This window comes from Lagopus leucura, unplaced genomic scaffold, assembly GCF_019238085.1.
Source record: "Lagopus leucura isolate 7727_CA_CO unplaced genomic scaffold, USGS_WTPT01 Super-Scaffold_806, whole genome shotgun sequence".
Taxonomy (NCBI): domain Eukaryota; kingdom Metazoa; phylum Chordata; class Aves; order Galliformes; family Phasianidae; genus Lagopus; species Lagopus leucura.
In genome coordinates this window covers 4,468,582-4,492,231 of record NW_024962260.1, presented here as the reverse complement: position 1 = coordinate 4,492,231, position 23,650 = coordinate 4,468,582, and the positions used below count along the sequence as shown (strand labels likewise).

The 23,650-nt window shown below is 41.8% G+C and overlaps 1 protein-coding gene across 2 annotated transcripts in view; it reads right to left on the bottom strand.

The window, feature by feature from the left end:
- The window catches only part of ATP2A2 (ATPase sarcoplasmic/endoplasmic reticulum Ca2+ transporting 2), a 40,846-nt gene extending 24,696 nt beyond the window's left edge, over positions 1–16,150 (bottom strand). The window contains exons 1-5 of one of the 2 annotated variants that reach the window (XM_042865983.1): positions 15,943–16,150; positions 14,942–14,959; positions 14,760–14,842; positions 7,382–7,486; positions 4,590–4,728 (exon numbers count right to left, since the gene is read on the bottom strand). In XM_042865983.1, coding sequence (XP_042721917.1) covers positions 4,590–4,728; positions 7,382–7,486; positions 14,760–14,842; positions 14,942–14,959; positions 15,943–16,060 — 463 coding nt within the window. In that variant the 5' untranslated portion in view covers positions 16,061–16,150. The remainder of the gene's footprint in view (positions 1–4,589; positions 4,729–7,381; positions 7,487–14,759; positions 14,843–14,941; positions 14,960–15,942) is intronic. The other variant, XM_042865984.1, reaches the window with a different exon arrangement.
- Between the last annotated feature and the right edge of the window lie 7,500 nt (positions 16,151–23,650).

Below are 23,650 nucleotides of genomic sequence, written 5' to 3'. Positions count from 1 at the left end.
AGGTGACATCCACCCATTGAAGCAGAAGTCCCATTTCCTACCCAGATTCCATCTGGGTAATACATGAATCAGTGTTTTGGAAATGCAGCACAGCACCAAGGCACAAGTTCTCCTTTGCCTTAAAACACTTCCCTTGCCAACGTGATTACAGTATTATCCTGATGTTCAAGCATTTTTCAGTACTACTTATGCTTATAATAACCCCCCTTGCAGTACCAGTTCTATTCAGAGTATAAAATACCAGATACACCATTGAAACGCCACAATTAAAACAGAATTCAATTCACTATTTTTATGTAACAGTTCAGCAATTCCAGAGGAAAAAGCTGTGAGAATCAGCAAAAATCAAATGGAGGTAAGTTTAAGGTCCCAAATGTGTGCTGCAGGTGACCTGGGTTTAGGCTGTGTCCTGACTTGAACCTCATGCACAGCCACAACGTGGGCATGATGTCAGCAGAGAACGGAATGAAGCCTGGGCTGCATTTGGTTATCTCAAAACTGCCTCCCATGTGCTAGGAGAGGCTGACAGCCAAAGCATCCACTGAAGCCCACAGATCTATACACGTATACATTTACTAACCACTGATATTACTCCCCTGTTTTCTCTGGTCCAAAAGCAGTACTTTATGGAAGAAGCAAAACACGTGCTTCATTTTTACAAGCAGACTTGACACCTCACTCTAAGAAAGAACAACATGCAGCTGCTTTAAGCACAGTGCTTTTGGGATAAGCCAACATTTTGGATTTAAGTCCCACTCCATCACATCACTGTGTGTTTTCTGCTCCCTAAGCTAAACACTTTTCCATGAGAAAAAGTAACACAGAGAAAGATCTAAGAAGAAATATCTGCAACACTGATGTTTGCTGAATAAGGCCTGTAGGTCTTTTATAATCACTTTGGAGTTTGACATGATTTGGCTCAAGAACGTTCCCTCCCAGCTTTCCTGACACCAAAATCTCTCCTTCCTTAATTACGAGGTATCCACGCTTCAGAAAGTATTGGAGAGTTCTACAGCTAAAATTAAAAGCCTTGCCAAGCACACTTGCACACTCCATGCCGGGCATAAACTTAAAATTAAATATTTAAGCATATCCATCAATTAAATAAGCATGAAATTCTGGGAACTCTGGGTCAGTTCTTACACTGTTGAGTATTTCCAGACTGAACAGTAAATCACAGGAACCAACGCTCAGAATCTCAGGGAAAGAGACTGCTGTGACCCCAGCTTGGTCACTTACAGATTACATCTAGTGAACATTGGTGTATTAAAATACAGCAATTTAGATCCACTACCTAAAACAGAATGTTTCAGACAGGGGAACGTAACAGAAGCATAGAAAGTTAATTTCCATTCCCAAACGTACTTTTCTAAAATTAAGTAGTTTGCAAACTGTTTATCCCAACCTGTCAGACTGGGCTTCAGATAGAACTTCTAAGAACTACGGCCATGCTGTTTTGTTTCTCTTTAAAATATTACTTTAACCATGGCAAACAAATTCAATTAAAACATCAAAGGACCTCTTTAATCTATTAAGACAGCCACCAGCTACCAATTTAGAGTGCATCCTTCAATAAACTTAAGGCTTCAGAGCAGGGTGGTTAATCCATTTAAGACGGGCAAACTGAAAAGCCATTCGAGGACAGCATCTGGATTTTTTTCAGTTCATCAATTCTAAGAAACAAACAATGTAGCCTGGTAACCTTTACACACCACAGCTCTCAGAGCTATGCCCCCCAGAGCACTGCAAGCCAATTTAAGGCAAACCCCTGAGCTCCAACTCCATCCCAAAGATTTCCTGCTGACTGTACAGCATCTTTTCACCAACTCTGCTTAGGTGGACATGGAAGAAAGTTCTCTTAACATACACAGCTAAGATATTCATGTCTGCACAGTCTCCAAGCACACACGCACAGGCAACTGACTGTTGGTACACCTGCAAATTTTTACTGTGCTATTTACAATGAACATTGGCCACTGAGCATAATAACCAGTAATTGCTCACCAAGTGCTCCACAGTATCTACGTGCACACCAACTCCCAAGAGAAGTACAATACACCACCACTCAAGTGATAGATGGCCTCATCCATTTCAAGGTACTCCACATTCACTGCAAGGTGACAGTGCAGATCTGCAGTTAAACTAGCTGGCAGAGCAATTAAGGCATCTTGTCATCACTTTACTTCTGAAGGCCACAAAGCAGACTGAGCAGTCTAGGTAATGAATGCAGTCTAGCTCCACAAATAGGAGCCTTAACGAGTCCAAATGAAAAGTAATGGTACAAATCATTACCATGCTGTCTTTTTGTTAAGCTGCACACGTCATCTTTAAAGGTTTCAAAACTACCAGAAAGATCAAATGACTTTTTAAACAGTTCAATGCTATTTACTCTCAGAGAATTCCTGTAGCATAAAGAAGCAAAAATAAATGCGTATTTTTTGCATAAATTACAATACCAATTTACTAATTCCTACATGAAAGTCATCTCACCACCAGAACCCAATATAACAACTTCAAATTATCAAAGATGTTATAACATTAACTAACAGCTACTCTGTAATGGAAGACCTATAGAAAGGTCTTTCAAAATTAGATATCAGCACAGGAGAGAAACCCATCACCTGGTTATTTACGCCACTCAGTTGAGAGAGATTTGCCTGGACACACAAATGTCATTGGCACACTGCCTAGAATTCCATACCCAGATATGTATCCTCATATGAGGAGCTCCGGCACTTCCCTACATGGTCATCTTTGTGCAAACACCATGTCAAAGGCCATCGCAACAGTCCTGTGCTGGAGACACAGGCATGCACACACTCTCTCTCACCTCCAGGTCTTGACACCAACACTGGTACAGCCTATTCCTCTTCTCTACTTGCCTAGGAGCCTTTCTGAGTTTGATGCGATTACGATGTCATCGTTCTCTAACGACACGTTACAATTTGTTCCAATAGCAGCAGCCATATTACACCAAAGCATTTATTTCCCGTCTCAAACATCTATGTGACACACTTATTATACACGTGTAGTCACCTTCCCTTCAAGATGAAACCAATTACATTTGCCAATGCAAGCAAAGTATTCTGAGTACTTAAGAGTAGCCAGGAACTATCTGGCCCACCAGTTTAAGCAAATATTTTAACTAGCATGAGCTTCTACAGTCAGGCGACGGGCTAGACCACTTATGTTAAAATTCAATCATACAAGCTGGTAATTTGTGCTTTTCTAACGAGCATACTGGTTTGTCTGCTGGCTTTTTTTTGTTTTCAAATCAGTTCCACGTGCATCCCACTATCAAGCACTGCTTTACAGGCATCTTAATCATGTTTAGCGTTACTGTACTGTCAGTAATTGAGATGAAACTCCATAGTAAGTGACAAGGTATCATAATTCACTCTTTATTTCAGTTATCAGCACTTTGTAGTTGCACTTGCTTGTCAACCAACAGATACCAACAGAAAACTAACTTCAGCCTTCATCAGATTCACACTTACTCAGTAAACCCAGTCAGGGCTGCTGTAGCTGTACCAACCCCTGCTCAAAACTAAACCTTAGGGCTCAACAAATTGTTAAAAGTATCTCAAGGAACAAAAGCTGGGCAGAGAGCCAATGCCAACTTCATTTTGAGTGCATTCTCTCTCTCTGCCTACTAATTAAAACAGCAGGATGACCAAGGGTTTATATTTACCTGCTTTAGAGATCTACCATCTCTAAAAGTAGAGGGACAGTAGCAGAAGCAAAGTTTGATGTACACCCTGCACTGCTCCCAAAAGAACAACCATGAAGTTAATAGCTGATAACGACCTACAAGATGTGAGTATGCAATTACCCCTGACATTTAACAAGAACCACCTACTTTCATCTGGGGAGAAACCTGAAACATTAAAGTCACTGACCAGACCAGTTTAAAAAAAGGGACTGCTGTGCCACTATCACCAAATGAAAGAATTTCATATTCTACTTCCTATTTATGTTCTCACATTTCTTCAAAGATATACCTTTTAGGACTAATTTAGTATCTAAATTATTAAGAAGTTTGATGTAAGAGCACAATTTTTTAATGCAAGGCTTTATTTTTCTTTTTGAAGAAGGAAATGCACAGTGCTTCAAATGCTAAACTTTCCTTAACCATTTCTGTCTGTGGTCCCCAGTACATCAATGGGCAAAAGAAAGAAGCACCAAGGCATTATGAACACAAAACAACCATGTCCCACACAAGGCACACGTTAGCTGAGAGGACAGAGGAAGACATTTCTAATAAATGGGATAGGAAGCAGACAAGATAGTCTGAATCCAGACTGCAGAAAATAGTTATAGACTAGTGACAAGTGTTAAAACTTGTACTCCAATTAAGATGCTTTGCTCTTAGACCTACTAATTAAACTAAGAGGCAATTTGAAAAACAATCCCCTCAGTGCAAATGCACATTTAAGGTAATTACAGATGAACAGAAGCAAGGTTGTTCCAAAGCGAAGCATATACTTAGGCTTCTCTGCAAAGTCCCCCCAGGGCCTCAAATCATTAAGACAAGGCCCTCACAACACTTTTCCAACACACACAATATGTATCACATCTGTGAGCCTTACCTGCCACTTCCACGATATCACCTGGCACGATGTCCCTTGCTTTGATTCTCTGAACGCTCTTTCGATCTTGTCGATACACTTTCCCCATTTCTGGTTCATATTCTTTAAGAGCTTCAATTGCATTTTCAGCATTTCTTTCCTAAAAGACAGCAAAACCATGTAATTTAAGAAGCCTCCAAGGTATGGAAAGATAAGCATGTCAGACCTGATCTTCCAAATGCAGTATCATATGAATAGTACTTACCTCAGCTACATTTATTCATACAGAAAATGATGTGACACATCCTCTCACTACGTGGCTGACTGAAAATCATTACAATGCAATTCAAGTATTAGTGGGCATTTAGAAGCCACTTGATGTTTATTTAATCCAACAGCATCTCCCATAAAGAATACCCATTGTGTCTTGTTACAGGGAGGCCACAAATAGTAGTATGTAACATAGGGATTCATTTTGGCACTAAAAAAAGAAGAACTAAATAGGATTACAACTCAGAGATATAGTCTAGTTTTCACACGTACCTCACCACTTTGAGCAGCTTACAGTCAGACTGCAGCAGGCTAGCAATACTGAGTTCCATTTACTAACAGAAGACTAGAATCCAACTATTTAGTTATAGCCTACTATGGGTCAGCTACAGAGCTAGAACTTGGTTTCCCCAAAATTATTACCAGCATCATTTCTGCAGATCAAATAACACCAGACTGAAATCTAAGCATAGTAATTAGAAACTTCACATCTCTAACAGCTAACGAACTTGGATGAATCCTCACACAACAAGACCTTCTCACTTCCTATCTCAAGTGCAGCTCTCTCAGTGAACCACTGCTAGAAACTGCTATCAATGTTGTGATTCTGCCCAGATAGAGGACAACGTAAGAAATCAACAGCTTATCATTACTGCTGCTCTACCTCAAGGAAGAGCAACTTATTCCTTATTTTCCAGCCTTTTGACAGGTACAGACGTCATACAGTCCTGACGACTGCAGATAAAGGCATGGGTACATACAGTTATTAGAACATCTGCACTTCAAACACGTATCAGCCTTTTCAAATACAAACCCCAGCCAGCACACAATCTCCAGAAAGTCAAAGGCTGAGGTACTTCCATACAACAAAGCAGCTCACACAGCACTACCAAAACTCCCCTGAAGGACTTCTGTTTACACTGCATACAGCTCTGTGCCAGGCAGCACACAGCTACCAGCACAGGTTCCAAAAGCTGGGATTACTCCTAGTCTGGTATTTAACCAGGTAAATAAACTCTGTTCCTCAACACTGTAGCACTGATATCATCCAGCTACAACATACAGCTCAGTGTCTGAAACAATGGGTTTTTTTTCCTCCCCCAGTTTGCTTGATTTTAAGGTAGCTATCAGGTCCTCTCAATCCTTCAAGTATTAATAAACGGCACTTTGGGAAAAGTGCAAGTGGAAAAGAAGGTTGAGAAGGGCAGAGCTAAGGCAGTGACTCACTTGCTCACATCTAGTACCTGTAGCAACAGATACATGTATGGGTGGAGACTTCGTGCTGTGACTCTTTCCATGCTCATTTCAAAAAAGGTTATGAGTCATTTAATCCATGCTGCAGTTGTTTCACAATTCATTTCACTACATGGAGGCACACAAAGATTCTCTGCACACTTTTACCACAGCTGAAAAACTGATCATTTCTTGCACGAGTTTCAACATTCACGCAGGAACATTCACAAATATACAGACAGCTTTACCTTACATCTTATGCTTCAAATTATTACATGCAGAGTTGTAACTCAAACATTAATTCTTGTGCAACAGCTTCACAAAGATTTGAATACAAAGGGACAGTTAAAGGTGCACTGCTGCTCCTCATTCTACATTACCTCTTCCCACCATACCAGCTCTAGCTGTTGTGCAGCAAGTTGGGTGTTGCTAAAAAGTGAGTCTGAGTGTCTTCAGCTAGCTTACTTGTGTTTGCACAAAACAAAAAAAGCCTGGAGCCTAACTAAGACAGCAAGTAATTATGTCACATTAATCCCAGCTCTTCAAAAAAATTTTAAAAGAACATCAATTACTCTAAAACCCTGCAATACTTTTTACCTGCAGAAAAGCAATTCTAAGAAAATGTGCTTTGTTTGAAATGATCAATTTGGCAAAAGAAAGCTGTTCACATAATTCTGACATCTTAAGTCTCAGAACACGTTACTGCCAACACTATTTAGAAGAAGTAATCCAATTAATCTCACAACTGATAACGCAATATCTTTCAGAAATAACTCCTACCTCCTCATGAAAACGCAGTCTTCATAAGTTTAATTAAAATTGCAACAATTGAACAGGTAGAATGAATACCTTGTTAACTGTACCAATTGTACCTAATTAACTGTACCAATAATGCACTAAAGCATAGTATTTGCTGTCAACAGGAAACAGACAAACAAGACGAGTTCTATCTGACTTTTTTTGTTGTTGTTTTGCCAACTGATCCAACTGGTTGCTTCTTAGCTTTGCAGTGTTTGATTCAGTTCCTGAATTTGGGATTTCATACTGGACTGTTTAATTCTTGTGTTCATCAGCATGTGGCCAAATACACTGAGGTCCCTTTGGCAAAACTTGCAAAGCTTTTGTTTCACCTTTAATCAACTCCTGCTGTCCTGAATTTATACGGTACATTGACTCTTAAAAATCTAAAGCTGGCAACGTACATTGCTTGCATTGTATGAAGCATCTGACAGTACAATGTGCAGTTCTTCATCTCAAACCAAAAAAAGCCAAGACACTTGTGATTGGTGTTGCAAAAAACATCTGCATACCTGCCACACTCCCACAATTGCATTGGCTACTAATATAAGTAAGATTACAAAAGGCTCTACAAATGCTGTGATTGTTTCTTCACCTTCTTCAAACCAGGCCAGCACCTGTGAGAGAGAAACACCAATTTTAAATTCAGTGATTTACATAGATACATTGCAAACCTAAGACCAGATAGCTTGAGGTTCAACTCCCCAGACCTGAGCAGTTTTGAAGTATCTTCAGATCTTCCAAGCTCTTGAACAAGCCAGCAACACACAATGGAAAAGGAGAAAATCTTTAATGAAGTAGCACAGAGTTCATTCCCAAGCCTGCTCTCCTTTTTGGGAACCACACTGCTACTCTTGCTTCGAAAATGAAAGAAGTTACTGTGAAAAGGCTACGGCAGTGAAAAGTTGCTAATTCTTTTTTCCCCCACAACTGTCTGAAACAAAATGTAGATTGATTAGCTCAACTTCTAAGTTACAGCACTAGAGCTGTGCATGGTGAAGGTTTATGGATGGCTGGAATCTGAATTTCAACTAAACCATTCATCATCCAATTAGACACATAAATGAAAATAGCTTTATAAATTTTCAGTGAGATATGAGAAAGAAACATCTATAAATTAAAATATAAGCAGTGCCTTACTGAAGCACTTAAGTGAACTGTACAATTCCATCTGAAGTTGAATTCTAAGCCAAGTACCTAATATAAATTATAACACATTTTTCCTTTAAGTAAATCAACTGGATGACTTGCATAAAAGGCTCCAAGATGTTTAGTTCATTTACTTTCTATTTGTGCTCTAGTTTTAGGATTCTGCCATTCACTTCACTTCTGGAGAATGGGTGAGCATCAGGCCTCTACAGAGCTCTGCAGCTACTGAAGAAAAGTCAAGCTAATGTGACCAGAGAGGAAGAGCTTTTTCGTCAGTGTATTGAGCAACAGGAAGCCTGGAAAGTGACAGTAAATAGGAACAACGTGTTGAGATAATTAGGGCTGGTAGTCAGGCAACAGTGCTCTGAATCACTACAAGACTGCAGTGAGCAAACCATTACTAAAGCAAGCACCACAAATCCACTAACATGCTGCTCAGAGCTATTGCTCAATTGTGAAACACTCCAGGATGTTAAAAGGAAGAAGGAGCAGCAGCATGAAAGCCTCAAGCAGAAAACAGACTGTCAGGCAAATCCAATGCAACAACAAATTTTATTACAAAAGGATAAACTTGTAAGATGCAGGTTATGATTAATAAGAACGAAGCACCCCAACTGGCAGTGCAATATGCTGAGGGCCTGAGCGATCCATCTGGAGAAGAGATGGAGTTAGGAGCTATTACGCTCTCCACACTTGCCATCAACCCCAACTGGCTTCTGCCATCTGACCTGCTGAACAACGCAGACTTCATGGCAGTTTTCAACCATCACATCACCCTTACACCATGGACAGCTTTTACTCTGCCACCCCTACAAAAGCTACACAAAGGGCTAACAGTACATCTCACTTTTCCCACCACAGACAGACTCACACAACCATTAGAAAAAGCTGCTTCATGTGTTTCTTTCCTCCCTTTCTTTATTGGAATTCCCAACATTGAGTTACCCTGTCAATACATAGTACTGAATCAGAACCTGTTGCAAGTTGAAGACCATATGGGCTGTAAAACAACACTGAGAAACCCTGCAACTTTGAGAGGTAAGGAAAGCAGCTACAAGGGAGGGCGTAATACAAATACATCAAGGAGAACCAGAATTCATTACTCAAAGGATCTTTCCTTCGATAAACCATTACTTCAAAAAGAGCAGATAGATTAGAAGCTCTAGTAGCACAAATCTATTAAACTGTTTTAGATCTTCAGCTGCTTGTTGGGTAAAATCATCAATTTATAACTAGATTAAAACTAAATAACCCATTAATCCTGGCAGCAAGACACCCATCTCCCTGCAAAAGCTTCCATGCAGTTATTAACAGGGCTCTAGTTCTAGAATCTAAATATAGCCACATATATTACAGAACACATTAATGTGAACGCTTGGTTCTACTATAGCAAATTACTGCTTCATTAACACTCCATTTAGGACGTTTGTGACAGGCAACACATACTGCTGTGAGATTTTTTATTTGGTACTAGCCTGATGTTAAAACAAAACCCAGCAAATCCAAAAGGTTGAGCAAGGGGTTTTTAATGAGGCAATTTCAGTAACAACAGATCTTATGCTAAAACCTGTAACTCGTGTCCAAGGTATTGAGCTTATGTTACAAAGCTTCCACTTGCACACTGAGACCCTCAAGAGGCTTTCCTGAAAGTTCCTGTCTGCTACTCAGAATGGCCTCCACCACTGAAGAAGTTTAGAATAATAAGAAAAGAACAAAAATAAGTACTCAGGAGAAATGAGAGTCTGAAAGCGTAAGGGAAATTAACAGCAATACCCAACAGTCCCACGCCAACAGGCAAGACGGGCAGCTCAGAGGACAACTTTCATTCAGCACATTGACTTTAGGTTGCTGGAGTTACGGTGTGCAGGAAGAAAGAAAGAGGGGATCAGAGATACAAGGCAGCAGTCAGCCAGCAATGAGGGAGAACGGTGACCAACACAGCTAGGAAAGACACATCCTTACAGCCTTTGGCATTTCTACAAATTAAGTTACTATGGCAAGTTGGCCCAGGTGTGTATTTATCATTAAGCAGACAACTGAATTAAAAGAATGGAAGTTTCAAGATAAAGTTCTGTTGCCCAGCAGGCTGTAGCCACCAACAGAAGGAAATAGGTTTATTGACATGTCAACAGAAAGGTTTTTTGGGAACTCAGAAGCAAGCAGATGGAGTAGGAGCTCATCCTGACCAAAGAAAAGCCTTGAACTAATTAAAGCTGGTGATGCAGAACTACAGTCAACTTTTAAGTGAGTTTTCTTTTCACAGGACACTTTGAATTAACGTTCAGTACATTTTGGACAGAGTACTAACTGCTGCTCAGAAAGCCCTCCTTTAATGATTTTTCCTTTTCAATACAAATTAGCTTAAAATGAAGCAGATGCAAACTATTTTAGTAGTCTTGATACTCGCCCCAGTTACTTTTCAGGTACCTGAACACCAGGAAGCACCAAAGAGAACTCCTCCAGTTCAAACAGGATTATTATTTGCTACCCAAGGAGAATACATATATAATCTTGACCATAAATATTAATGGAGCATTATATTGAGTTAACAGATCCTAAGCACCCATCAGATAGAAATGCTACTCTGTATTTCTTAAATGAAAACACATTCCTATGATCAGCATTAACAAAACCAAGGAAAAAAAAGAAAGATACACAGCACTCCTGTTCAATTTACACAAACTAAAATGGAATCACTGCTGTTATGCTACCCCACCACTTGGTATCTCTAGCCTTACTGAGTAACTGCAGTTTAGCTAGAAGAGTGCCAGTGGGAAATACCTCAGCCACTGCTCTGGTGCCACATGCAGCTCCTGACCTTAACAGGTAGCTCTGGGGTGATCCCAGGGCAAAGCCTGCTGTGTTCTACCAGCACACCTTACTGCCTCCACCAGCAGTTTGCTCACCTTTTACCACAAACGAGGCCATACTCGCTGTAATTCATAGGCTCTAAGTTTCAACAAGTTTTTGGTCGAGTTTCCAGTCTGTATTTCATTTTGTAGAGAAGAGTTCCATAAGGATGTGATGCAAAGGCAGGACTGTGCAGTGAAACACACATTGCTCTTCAAAACATTATTCTGAATTAAGATACAAAAGTAACATTTTGCAACTCCTAGAAGTCATTTACAGAACAAGGCTGATTTTTTTTTTTTTTTTTAACTTAAATACAGCAGATTTCAGACAATGTTATAGAAGGACTAAAAAAGCCAGAATTCACAGAAAATTAAACATCCTCTTACTCTGTAGCCTGAATTCTAGGTACAAGGGCTCTGAACTGCTGAGATCTACTCTGCAAATGACCTCTGCGTAAGCTTCACCGTTGTCTGACAAAATATTGAAACAACGTCCAAGTCTGCATTTAGCTCCATTTACTCAACATCACAAATCACACAGTTTCCCTTCAAAAGCCATACCTTCAGGCCAGTAAAAATATTGGAGAAATAACAGTGTGAGAATTCAAGCAGTTACTAACTTGGCACATCTGTAACAGCAGCTCCAACCTGGAATGCAGCACACAATACCTACAGCCAAGGCAACAGGCAGCAAATGACCCCTACAATCAGCTAGGGTGACACAGATTCAGCTGCTAGCCTGATTTATTTTTACTGACACATACCTGACAGGCCTTGTGGGAACACAGGACACAAAAGGCACTCAGAACAGAATGCTGCACTGCCCAACAGGCGAGGTCTCTACACCAAAATGTAGCTGGATGAAGACCTTGATATTCAAGACTGTTGTTTTTCTATGCCATCAACTGTAACATTAAGATTCATGGCCACAACCACCAGAAAAGCTTCCAAGATAAGAAACAGTAATCTAACACACCTTGATGTGCCATCTCTCACATCTGAACCATAAAGCTTTACAGCATACAGCTGGTGAAGAAGTGTTCCGTTCCTTGCACTGCCCTGCAGCACTTGTGCCTTCCTGAAAGCACGCATTACAAACGTGTGCCATAGCACAGCAATGTATGTTCTCTATTTGATCTTCAGTAAGCATAACTGTTCAAATTCAAATTAGAGCAAGTTTTCACTGACACACTCAGGAAAGCTTAAAAACACCGTCTTGTTCCTGATTCTAACACTCTGCTCTCTCACTAGTAATTCAAAGGCTGAGCAAGACTTTGGAGCCAATGCTTGGTAAGCCATTTTTCCCTATTCACTGCCATTTAAAGTAAACTACTCATTTAAGCATCATGACAGAAATCCTCCTTTGGATATACACCAGGTCTAAAAGTCTTCAGCTGCAAGTTATTTCAAAGAGGAGCCATTATCCACGCTTACTTCTGTTGTTACATTACATGAAGTCCTACTTTCTACTCCAATACTATAGTTTAAGATCTATCAAACAGTAATTCACAGTAAAAAGCAGTCACAGAACTGAAGTGTGAATCAGCACTTCACCAGGTTCCAGAGTATGATTCTGAGGGGTCCAGCTCTGCCCCCAGGACGTCACAGTCTTGACTTATTAAATAAAGAGCAGTTCTCAATGGTATTACTCAACATTCAAAAACAACAGAAGTTTAGCTGACTCCATTTTAAGCCTAATTATCCACTTCAAGATCTCTAAGGTACAGGGAGTTCTGCGTGCTTTGCAACAGAACAAATGGCAAAACTGAATTCTTAAGGCTTGTAAAAGACAGCACAATGCACACATGGAAGTTAACTTTTAACATTGAGTTATTCCATCATAAGAATGGTTTAGCATAATTTACAGTTCCAGCTTTACCTACAGCTCCAGTATTCAAAGCAGTGCTTTAAAGTTCTCTGTCCACAAGTCTAACATAGCTACACACTGCTCAAACATCTTCAGGAACACAAATTACCCAATGTTAACTGCATCCAGTTTTACAGCAATCCAGTCCATCTATCAACATTTTCAACAGCTCCTTACTGCTACCATGAAAGCTTCTAATATTCTTTCATCAAGAAGCTTCAAAAGAAAAGAAGGGAACGGATGTTCCCTTTCTGAACAGGAAAAAAGACAGAAACAAAGGGGAAGTGCTTTACCAGTGTCAAAAGCAAAATATAACAGGATTTTTCCTTTATAATTCACTGAAAAGAAAACCCTTGCCATTTCTGAATTAGTGTTACAGCGCATAGCCAGAACTCTTAAATGGGAGACACAGCAAAGGCAAAGCAGCAGTCCAAGGTCATACACCATCCCAGCAGCACAGAAGCAGACAACCTAGATCTCTCCTCCCTCCGTCCTTTTGGAGCTCAATCTCCCCACAATTAACAAAACTAAGCATACTGAAAAAAGAAACTGAACCCACTTATTAAAAGGTTGCAGTGTGTGCTTGGCAGTACACAACCTCTGTCACTCTGGCAATGCACTCAGTACTCACATTCAGCAATGAAATCTTTTAAGTTTGGGGAAGGCGATTTCTTCACTTACCTGGTTATAATAAAAACAGGTAATTTGCAATAGAATAAAGATTAACAGTATTCTGTGCTGTCATTTATCTCATTCTCTTTTCCAGTCCTCCGGGAGGAGAAAATGAGAAAAGAGGAGGAAGGAGAGTTTTAAAATGACCTGCTTATCCACATTTCTATGGGCAGCTTGATTTCCTCTTCGGGAGACAGAAGAGTGAGTAAAGCACATCAATCCCCATGGTCAAGATCAACACCACCAAGCATTGCTCAGCTGGTAACGGCGTGCACACACCAAAACCCACAGCGCTTCAGAAGAGGTGTCTGCATGGCGATAGCTAAACCTGCCTTGGTCAAGGAGCAGCAACACAATATGCTGCAGCAACCACACCAGGACAACCTTTCCCCCACATCTCCACAGAACTGTTTCTCCTCTGCCCATCGTAATTACTTTGCCCTTAGCTAAAGAGTCACCACAATTTCCACAACCCCCAAGAGCTGCTGCTTTATTCTATAAAGCAGTTAATTACAACTCCGGGGCAAAGTCTACTATAAACTTTGACTTCTAAACAATTTAATATTCTGCACACTTTTCTTTCTGTCACCCAGCTCCCTAAGACACAGAGCTTTCATCTTCCCTCTATACCTAAAGAGTGTGTTCAGTTTTCCAGTTTTTCAGCAACGCACTCTTCATGTATTGCGTGCAAGGACCAGCTAAACGTGTTCACAAAGAAATTCAGTTGAACTCTTCTTGTTCTTTCAAAACTGTACGCCAAGCAAGAGGTCCATTTTATGACTATCCAAAGGTCAGTTACCAAATTTGGTCAACAGTGGTGCCATCACAGCCGTCATCATTCTTGTCACTGTCAAAAGCAACAACTGTCACCTTGCTATTATCAGGAAGGGAAGGCAACTGGAATACTCGCCATGTAATTCTATTTCCAGTGTGCATTGCATCCAAAAATGTCTTCCAATGATTACACATTGAGCTTGATAACGATTAACTCAAAGGCAAGAAGAGTGACCAGTTAAACGCTTACTCAAGGTTAGTTTTCAAAGCCAACAAAAGCATTGGGAAATCCCACTTCAAACATGCAAGCTGGGTTGAATGAGAAGTGCCTTTAAAATACCTGTCTAGTGTAGTTATGTACTTCTGACTCATACCATAACAGATTCCCTGAAACTCTGTTTTCAAGCACACAAAAGTCTCTTCACAAGGTAATTAATTTAAAAGAGAACAATTTACTTAGCATCTTCTACTTCTTGGAAGAAGAAGAGCAGCGTGTGTAATTCCTATACATTAAACACAGGTTGGTCCTGAACCTGCTACACACAGATCGATGAAATAAGAGCTATTCATACTTACAAAAGATATGCAAGCTGCCAGCAACAGAATTCTAACTAGTAAGTCTTCAAATTGTTCAACCACAAGCTCGAATAAGGTTTTTCCTGCAAAATGTACAGACGACATTAAGATTTAGTCATGCATGCAAAAAAGAAAATCAATTACTGACAAGAATTTGTAGAAAATTTTATTGAAATACTTACCTTCCTCAGCTGGTAACTCTATCAGTCACGGATTTTTTCAGGCAGCATGTTAGAAAAAAGAAACGATTGAAGAAATCATTAGAGCGTTATAAGACATCCACCAGATACTGCTCTCAGTTTGTGGACTCAACTGGGCTGGAAAGCCATACTGAAATAGCTATTAAAGGGGCTCTGTTCATCAGAGCATCGAATGGGCCTGCTAGTCGTGTGCTTACGGCACACACAGGTTAGCTGGGATCTGCTGAGGGTTATGATTCAGCCAAGTCATCACTCCAGCCAGCTGTGTGACTTCTGTTGCTGCATACAAAGGGTCAAAGGCTCAGAATGCTTTCCAAATGCTGATAAAGATTTTTTCCCCACCACCGCTCACAAAAATAATTTTTTAAAAAAAGGAAGCTTGGTTTAAAATATTTCAAGTTCTTTTCTCCACTTGAGGATTTTCTTATTTCTGCTCTCCCTTTATTTCCCCACGGCTAGAGGCGTGGAAGAGACGTTCAAGCTGAACAAAAAGAAAAAAGTGTAACCTCACAGCTTTTTATTTTTGTACAACACCGTGAACGAGGCCGAGAAAAGAGGATTTATTAAAAAATACACGACAGAAATACCTCATCAGCATAATTTTATGCCACGGTTCGAAAGAAGAATGTAAAAATTTGAGCCAAAAACGCATAGGGAAGCAGGGGAAATTGAAGGATAGGGAAAAGAAGAGCGAAGAGCAGCGATCGCTCCATCTCAGCACGGCAGGAGCCCCGCGGGGAGGGGGCGGCGGAGCTGCCAGCCCCGCTCCGGGCTCTGAAAGAAACCCACGAGGTGGAGTTGCAGTCAGCCATCTTCTCTGCCGCGCTCCGATTCCGGGTCCTGCAAGAGATGCCGGCTCCGCTCGCACAGACACGTCAGGCCTCGGAGCGCGGCCCCGGGAAGGACGGGAGGGCAGGAGAGCAGCGCGAAGGAGGGGGGGAAGAGGGGAAAAAGCCGAGGGCGGCATCGCGCCGCTCACCTACCGTTGGAGCCCCATTTCTCCTTCAGCTTCTTCACTTGCTCCAGGCTGAGCCCGGTGCTTTCGTTGACCCCGAAATACGCCAAAACTTCCTCCACAGTCTTTGTGTGCGCGTTCTCCATGGTCGGGGCGGGGAGCGGCAAATGGAGCCTTGCTTCTTCTTCCTCCTCAGCCGCGGAGTGCCCCCTCCTCAGCCCCTCGCTCTCTCCCCCACCACCCCCGTGCTATCACCATAGACCCCCCAAACACAGAGCCGGCTTCACTCTTTCCAGAGGAAACAAAATTAAAAAATAGAAAAAAAAAAAAAAAAAAAAAAAACCCACACCGACAAAAAAAAAAAAAAAAAAAGCCCCCGCCCCCCTCCCACCCCACACGCCCTCTGAGGGAGCTGGGCCGCCTCTCCGGAGGGGAAAGTCACGCAACCCCGAGCGCGGCGGGCAGCTGAAGAGAGTGGAGAGGCGGGCACCCGGTGCCGCTTATCCTCAGGGGTCGCCCCTCGGAGGACGATAACGGCACGCCTCGCCCCGTTCGCCTCTAGAGAAAAATGGAAAAGGCGCTGTTGGGGAAGGCGCGCGATCCGTCCCTCCCGCCCTCACTCACACCGCTCGTCACGGCTCCGGCCGGCCGCCCTCCCCCTTTCACCCAGCCCCGCCGCTGGCTCCCGCTCGCTCCGGTCGCGCACCGGCGGCGGCTGCTCTAATGTAACTTACGGGAGCTGGGCCGCCGGGGGCCCCACTCGCCGCCGCGGCATGTGGACGCCGCTGATTGGCCGGCCGAGAGAAGGGGGCGGGGCAAATCGGGGCCACGCCCCGCGGCGCTGAGGCGCGGTCCTGCGCAGCGCGGCTGCCCGCCCTCGGCTGAGGAGAGGAGGAGGAGGAGGAGGGTGGTGATGCAGGCCTCGTGTGGCGGGCTGAGAGCTTCCGCTCCGCTGTGGGAGAGGCCCGCAGGTGGGGTGGCCGCTTTCCCGCCCCCCTGGCCTGGAGTGAACCGCTGTGGCCGCCCTCTGTCCCGGTCTCAACCCGCGCAGCGGCTGAGGGAAGCGGGGCCGCCCCGGCTGAGGGGAGCGCGCTCGGTGACAGGACTGAGAGCCTGGAGCGCGCGTGTGGGGCTGCCCGGCTCTGTCGTGACAGGAACCTCACATAAACGGCCACGGGGTGCGTGTGGGGCTGCGCGGCTCTGTCGCGACAGGAACCTCACATAAACGGCCAGTGAGGGTTGGGCTGCCGCCACCTCAGTGGTGAGGTGGACGCAGCCAAAGGGTGAGTGAGGGGCTGCAGCCACTTCTGTGGGTACGGGAGCCTCACCCAGCCACGGACCCGCCAGGGGTGAAGGAAGGAAGCGTGGCTGCGCGCCTCCCTGGCGACACCGGACGGATTCGTTCCCCGGAGGTCCCGCTGGGCTGCGCGGGCCCTGTGCTGGCAGAGCCGTGTCTTCTACACGACTTCCCCGCTTCCAGCTGCGCCGCGCGCCGCCCTGCCAGCATAACAGTGACACGCACACTCAGCCCTGCCTTGCACGGAGATAACGCGAGGAGGTATAAACTGCACAGTGTGATTTCGGCAGCGTGCGTGGTGTGAGATAGCAGCTTCTCTCAGCGCGGTATCTCTGTAAGTGATGGAGACTCGAAAACAGATGCAGAATGCTGAAAACTGACTGATTTAGCCATCCTACCCCTTGATTCACAGAAAGTTCAATGAATGCAGTACGAGCTGTTAGGTCAGCACCGTCTGACATCACTGACACCAGCAATACACGTAGCAAACTGTACAGAGCACAGTATAAATACCCTCAAAAGCACTTGGCTTCAACCATTTCTTATGCATGTGCAAATACAAGGGCTGGTCTGTTCATGTGTGCTGGCTTACATAAATGCAGATCCTACATACAAGCTGCACATCCATCGCTGCTAAAAACCACCCACAGTATCACACTGCGAGAAGCTGATCTGGAAGGAAAAGATCTGAATCTTACCTCTGTATTGGCACAGGAAGTGAGAAGAGGGGACAGCAATATAAAATTATGGCATCCTAGGCACTGTGTTGCCCTGCATCCTTTCTAGCAAAAGTGCAACTGCCCCAGAAGAGATTCCTGTGTAATTTAGCCAATGTCCAGATAAGGATTTGTTGACAGCATGTCTGCACTTCACAGGATAGTTCTGAATTCTGAATAAAAATTCATGAGTTAGATCTGATGACCTAGTTTAGGTACGAGAATTAGTTACTCCATGCCCATATTAATTTCATCCTTTTTTATCAGCAGGATTAGTCTGTGTGCCCAAATGTTGCTTGAATACAGTCACGTTGCTTCTTGGACCACTGCATCACACTGCACATACATAGATATGCTCTAACTGTAACAAAAAAACAACAACAACAAAAAAAATTGTCATGTTTCATAGTTATTTCTTTCTGTTATGTACTCTGTATGTCATTATTGGTTTCCTTTTTGAGCTTGTTTCCAAAAAGGCTTACGGGAAAGTATTTAGGCATACCAGAACCATGGCATGTGCAATTAGAGGTTGGCAGTATATAAAAAAAATGTAGTCCAATTGGTTAACAGGCAGAAATGTTGCTAGGAAAGTAGAGTTTGCATTCTACCTAATCTTGGTGAACTCTTGGCATTCTCTAGGATTCACTGTTTCTGCTACAGCTTGACAACAACTCTTTCCTTGTTTCTCTCTCATTCATTGAGAACAGAGGATTTAATTCTTCCCATTTTTTTGTATCTTTTGAACATAGACTCAAATAATTTGAAAAAAAACATAGAAGTACAGTCCTGCCACTGAATGCTGTTACAGCTCAGTGAACTTCGGGAGAATGGCTGAACTGAAGACTGCTCTACAGGTATTTCTCCTCCAGAGCAGAATTTCCTTTACAGTCACTTTCCTGTGCAAAACTGATGCATTGGAATCAGTACCTGATCATTCTGGCATCATTTCATATAATAGGAACTTAGGTTTGTGAATTGAAAAGTGTAATTTCCCACCATTATCCAGGAATTCATAAAGTTTCCTAAGCAATTTGTCTTGTATCTTGAAAAAGATGGTTATCCTGACCCAAATCAAAATGAAGGCAACTCAGCTCTGCCTGAGCTGTGCAAGCCCGTGAAAGCTCCCAGGCTGGTATTCCAGGAGGTGCACATAGCTCTACATTCTCCATCTCTAAGGAGAAAGGAAACTGATTTATTTTGCTGCTATGAAGTAAAGTTGCAGTTTGTTTGCAGAGCGTTACCTTGGAAAGAGGCACAACAAAATGGACTAGCTTTAGCCTTGATGAAATTCCATTCACATAATGGAAGTATACCATTCATGCATTTGGCCTGCTATCTTTTTTCACTGTGATATATTAGAAGAAGAAGCCAACACATCAGGCAGCAGCATTAAAACTGTTCCTGTAATGCTTACTAATTGAAGTAAATGGGAATTTGGCCTGAGAGAGGACTGCAGGATGCCTTCTTTCAAACTGCAGTAACATTAACTCATCCACACTGCTGCAAAGCAGATGCACTGTAGAGTTACTGGTCGTCACATGGATCGACTCTCGCTGTACACAAAAGATCTGTTTTGTAGCTCAAGTTTCAAAGATGAATTTTTTTTTGGAGTTAAATGCAGCATGGAAGGCCACACAAAGTGGGGCTCGGTTGTGGCAATACACTGGGTGCTGACCATGGGCAGCAGTAGCCCTCCTGTTTCAGGCCTGGATCTCCTTCAGTGAGCACAGACAAGGTTATACTGCTTAACTGTGCCAAATTAGGTGATGGTTTTTGCAGACTGGCAAAGTGCCTGATGAGACTTTGGTTGGGACCACCAAACTCACTGTGCTCATTACCTCAGCTGATTTCAAATACACAGAGAAAAATGGGGGCATTCGTTATTCCTCCTGCTCTACTATTTTATTCCTCTTAAATTGTGGCTGTTAAAATATTTTAGCCACTTTAAATTACTAAAACATATTAAAATGCTGCAAAAATGCTGCATTAAAATGGAAAGGTTTAAAAACTGCAGTTCTGTGATAGGATAATGAAGTTTAAATATAGTAACTGTTTTTTTTTTTTTCCCCCAGTCAGCTTGCTCTTTGATTTCATGGTATTATGTCTCTCTTTAAGAAGCTTATAGCTTAAACAGCAAAATGCAAAAAATACTGGGATGAAACAGTTACAGAAACCCAGTAGAAAAATCAGTGGTTAAATGTGAGTTCAAACGTTGGTAATTAAGATAATCTGAATTCATCCTTTATCAACTTTTCTTCTTAGGAAATATATGTTCCTGTACCAGCAGCAGGTAGAATTTGCCCACCACAGAGGCCAAGAGACCGTGCACACAAAGGATAGTGTTGCTGCTGGGAGATTTCTACAAATGGATTCCTGTTCCTGCACAGAACAGCTGCTCGCTGCCTTGGTAGTGCAAAAGAGATGGTGAGCGAGCCAGATTCTGGTCTCAGTGACAATAAGAGATGGCAGTTTGGCTTGGTAGATTTCTTCTCTTATTTCTTTGTCCTATTGATAGTTATTTCGTTTATCACTGAAGACTCTGTTAGATTGTTTGCCACAATCATCTCCATTTCCCTGTTTGGAAAAATCTCTCTATCCCAACACTGACCTCAACAGGGGATCTAGAAGTATGGGAGAGAGCAACATTTTTATCAGAACCAAGATCCATCATGCATATCTGAAAAAATAATTTTATCCTTATTTGATGGCCAAGTCATTTCTCTTAAAGGGAAATCAGCTTCACTGCTATCTTAAAAATGCACAACAACTTTAGAAACAAAGCACTGGTTGGTGCCCACGAGATTTGAATTATGTTCTCATCCTGACCTGAATTTTCCATCTAATTAAAGTCTAATTCTAATTAATTTGGCAGCTAGCTGCCTTTTTTTTCTTTTTTTTTTTTTTCCTTTGTAAATATCCCTTGTGAGCTTCTGGATCTCGGTTTTACTATCTGTAGAAGTGGCTCAGGATACTGCCAAGCTTGTAAGGATGCGCAGGGTCAGCCACAATACTGATGAAAAGGTAGAGTTTGTTGTTACAAAATTTACCTGTATTTTATGTCTGTAACAAGTTGATGGCTAACTGTTGTGGTCATGCGGTCATATTATCTGTAGGCAATAAAAGCTGCATTATTTTGCTACAGGGCTTGGGCCACGCTTCCAGAGCAAAGAGTTGCTTTGGTTTTGAAGCCAGCAGTCAGCAGTCTCTGGCACTCAGGTGAACAGCACCCCAAGCTGGACACACAAACGCACCACACAGCCCCAGTTCTCAGAGTGTTAATACTTAAAGACAGTTACTTTGGATGGTTTTCTTTTGGTGATTCTTGAATACATTAGAAACATTACTGTGGCATTCAGAGCTTAGCTTGCACTCTGCTGAACACGTAGTGCGCACTGTCTCTATACTAACCACTATAAGAGAGTTAGTCTGGTGCTCAGCAGGCAAATGACAAGTCCTAGAAACTACCAGCTACAAGGTAGGGCAGTAATTACTGTAGATTAATAGTGCCATTGTATCCGACTCTAGGGGCACTATAAATTCAAATTCCTTTCCTGCTTCATAGATATTTATGGTGACAGAACCAGTCTTGAACACTGAAAGGAAAAGAGAATGGAAATTACTCATCCACAGTTTTTTTGTATGCTCCTGCCTGCGATAGGAAGCATGAAGGAAAGAAGGATGCAAGGATGCCTGAAAAGTACACAGTTTAACACTTCTCATATGTTCCTATCAGTTCATAATGATGCTTGTATTAGTCTGTGAGCAGCAACGACAACCAGAACATTGCTCATTGATGCCAGTGGTTTGTCTTTTCACTTTGTTTACCCCAACTTTGTCTAATAAGAGTCTTATGTTGAAGTGATCTGAATTACTTATTTTTAAAACTGTTTTTTTTGTATTTATTGACCATATCAGCAACTACAATCACGGTGGTATAAACAATATATATTGTTGTTGGTTTTGGTTTTGGTTTTTAGTACTGTACCATGAAGAATTCCCCCATGCAATGCAAAGCTGTCATTTCATATATTTTCTGAATAGCAATTATTCCTATAGCTTTTCAAAATTGAAAGGATGACATCCTTATGCTTTCCATGTAGGTGAGTAGCAATAATGTGAGATTGGAAAGCTTTCCACAGTCATGGAGATTGCCTGATTTTCAGCCATTGTTTCAGACAAATGGCACACGACTTATTTAGACTTGTGACTATTTCTGATATGACATGAGCTGAAGCACCTTTCTGTGTTCTGTGTTGAAGATTTAATCCAAACTCATTAAAAGTTACTACTAAAATACCACAGTAACACACTTTAATTTTCATTCTCCTATACTGCCAAAGAAGCCCTTTTATTAGTTACATGATAACTTCAAATTTGACGTTGATCTTTTTTGTCCCCTATAACCTAAGGCAAAATCAGAGATTGAAACCAGATGATCCTGTTTGGATTAGCAGTGAAACCCTCAGAAAGGAGATGGGCTTTGTTTTTAAAAAGGCACTGCTTCTGTGGTAGGAGTAATGGATGCAATTGCATTGCATCTGTCACCTTCCCCTACCTTTGTTAAGGTCTCTACATCAGCTTCCTAATGTGGGAAGAAAAGAGAAGCTGTAGAACTGCTTTCATTTTCTGTTACTGTGACTAACCAAATCTGAATACGTTTTCTTTAGTGGAATTTCTGCTGTGTTGATCTTTCGTGTTTCTTATTTCTGCCATTCAATACAATCTATATAGGTATTTCACAAGAATGGTGTGTTGTGGAACGGGCAATTCATTAATCTCTCAGAGCTCAAGTTTTCCAACATATCAGATCTGTTTTTCTCTGTTCATTATGCATAGATCTCTTCTGTCTTTGTCAATGGTGTTATATGCAAATTCAAATTATCCTGACCTACAATACTTGTTTTATTTAAAGGTTCCAGGTTTCTAAAAGATTGTTTGACTCTTGGGTAGTTTTTATGGCTTCTTTTTTCCCCCAGCTCAGTTAGAAAAAGAAAACCTCTCCTGAGTCATATTTTAAAAATACTGTTAAGCTCTAAAGCTGCTTCTGCTCCTGTGTCACAAAGCATTATTGAAAAGATATTCATTTCTGCCTCCTACAATTGCTCAAACAGAGAGCTTCACGGATTCTTTTCCACTCATGTTGCAACTATGCTGGCAGCATTCTTGTTCCTAGAAGTGTGTTACAACGATCTTCCTGATATGAACAGGTTGGGCTTTTTTTTTTTTTGAGAGCCATGCTATCAAGCTTATAATTTAATATCCATAACATTATCAAACATTATTTTTATCATCAATAATCATGCTGATACTCTGATTATTATTATCTTATTAATTGCTTTCCTTTGAACATTGTAATCAAAGATCTCAGACGTTTCAGAGACCATCATGAAAACCGCGTTACACAACCTCCTGAGAGAACAGTAAATATTATCATCCCCATTTCACAGAAGCGGGAGCTGAGGTTCAAAGTCACAAAATCTATGGCAGAACTAGAAATAGAAATAGTCTCCTGGCTCTCAGTCCTGTTCTTTCTCCAGTCACCTAAATAGTTTCTAATATAGCTTTGTAAGACATTTAACACATCATTTCAAAAAATGTCATCCTCTTCATTAGGGAAAGCTAGAAAATACATATTTAAAAGTGATAAAGGAGCATGCCTCATTTCTGAATGAGATTGCTGAAATGACTCTACCTGTTTTATGGACAATGCCATCCAAGTTTTG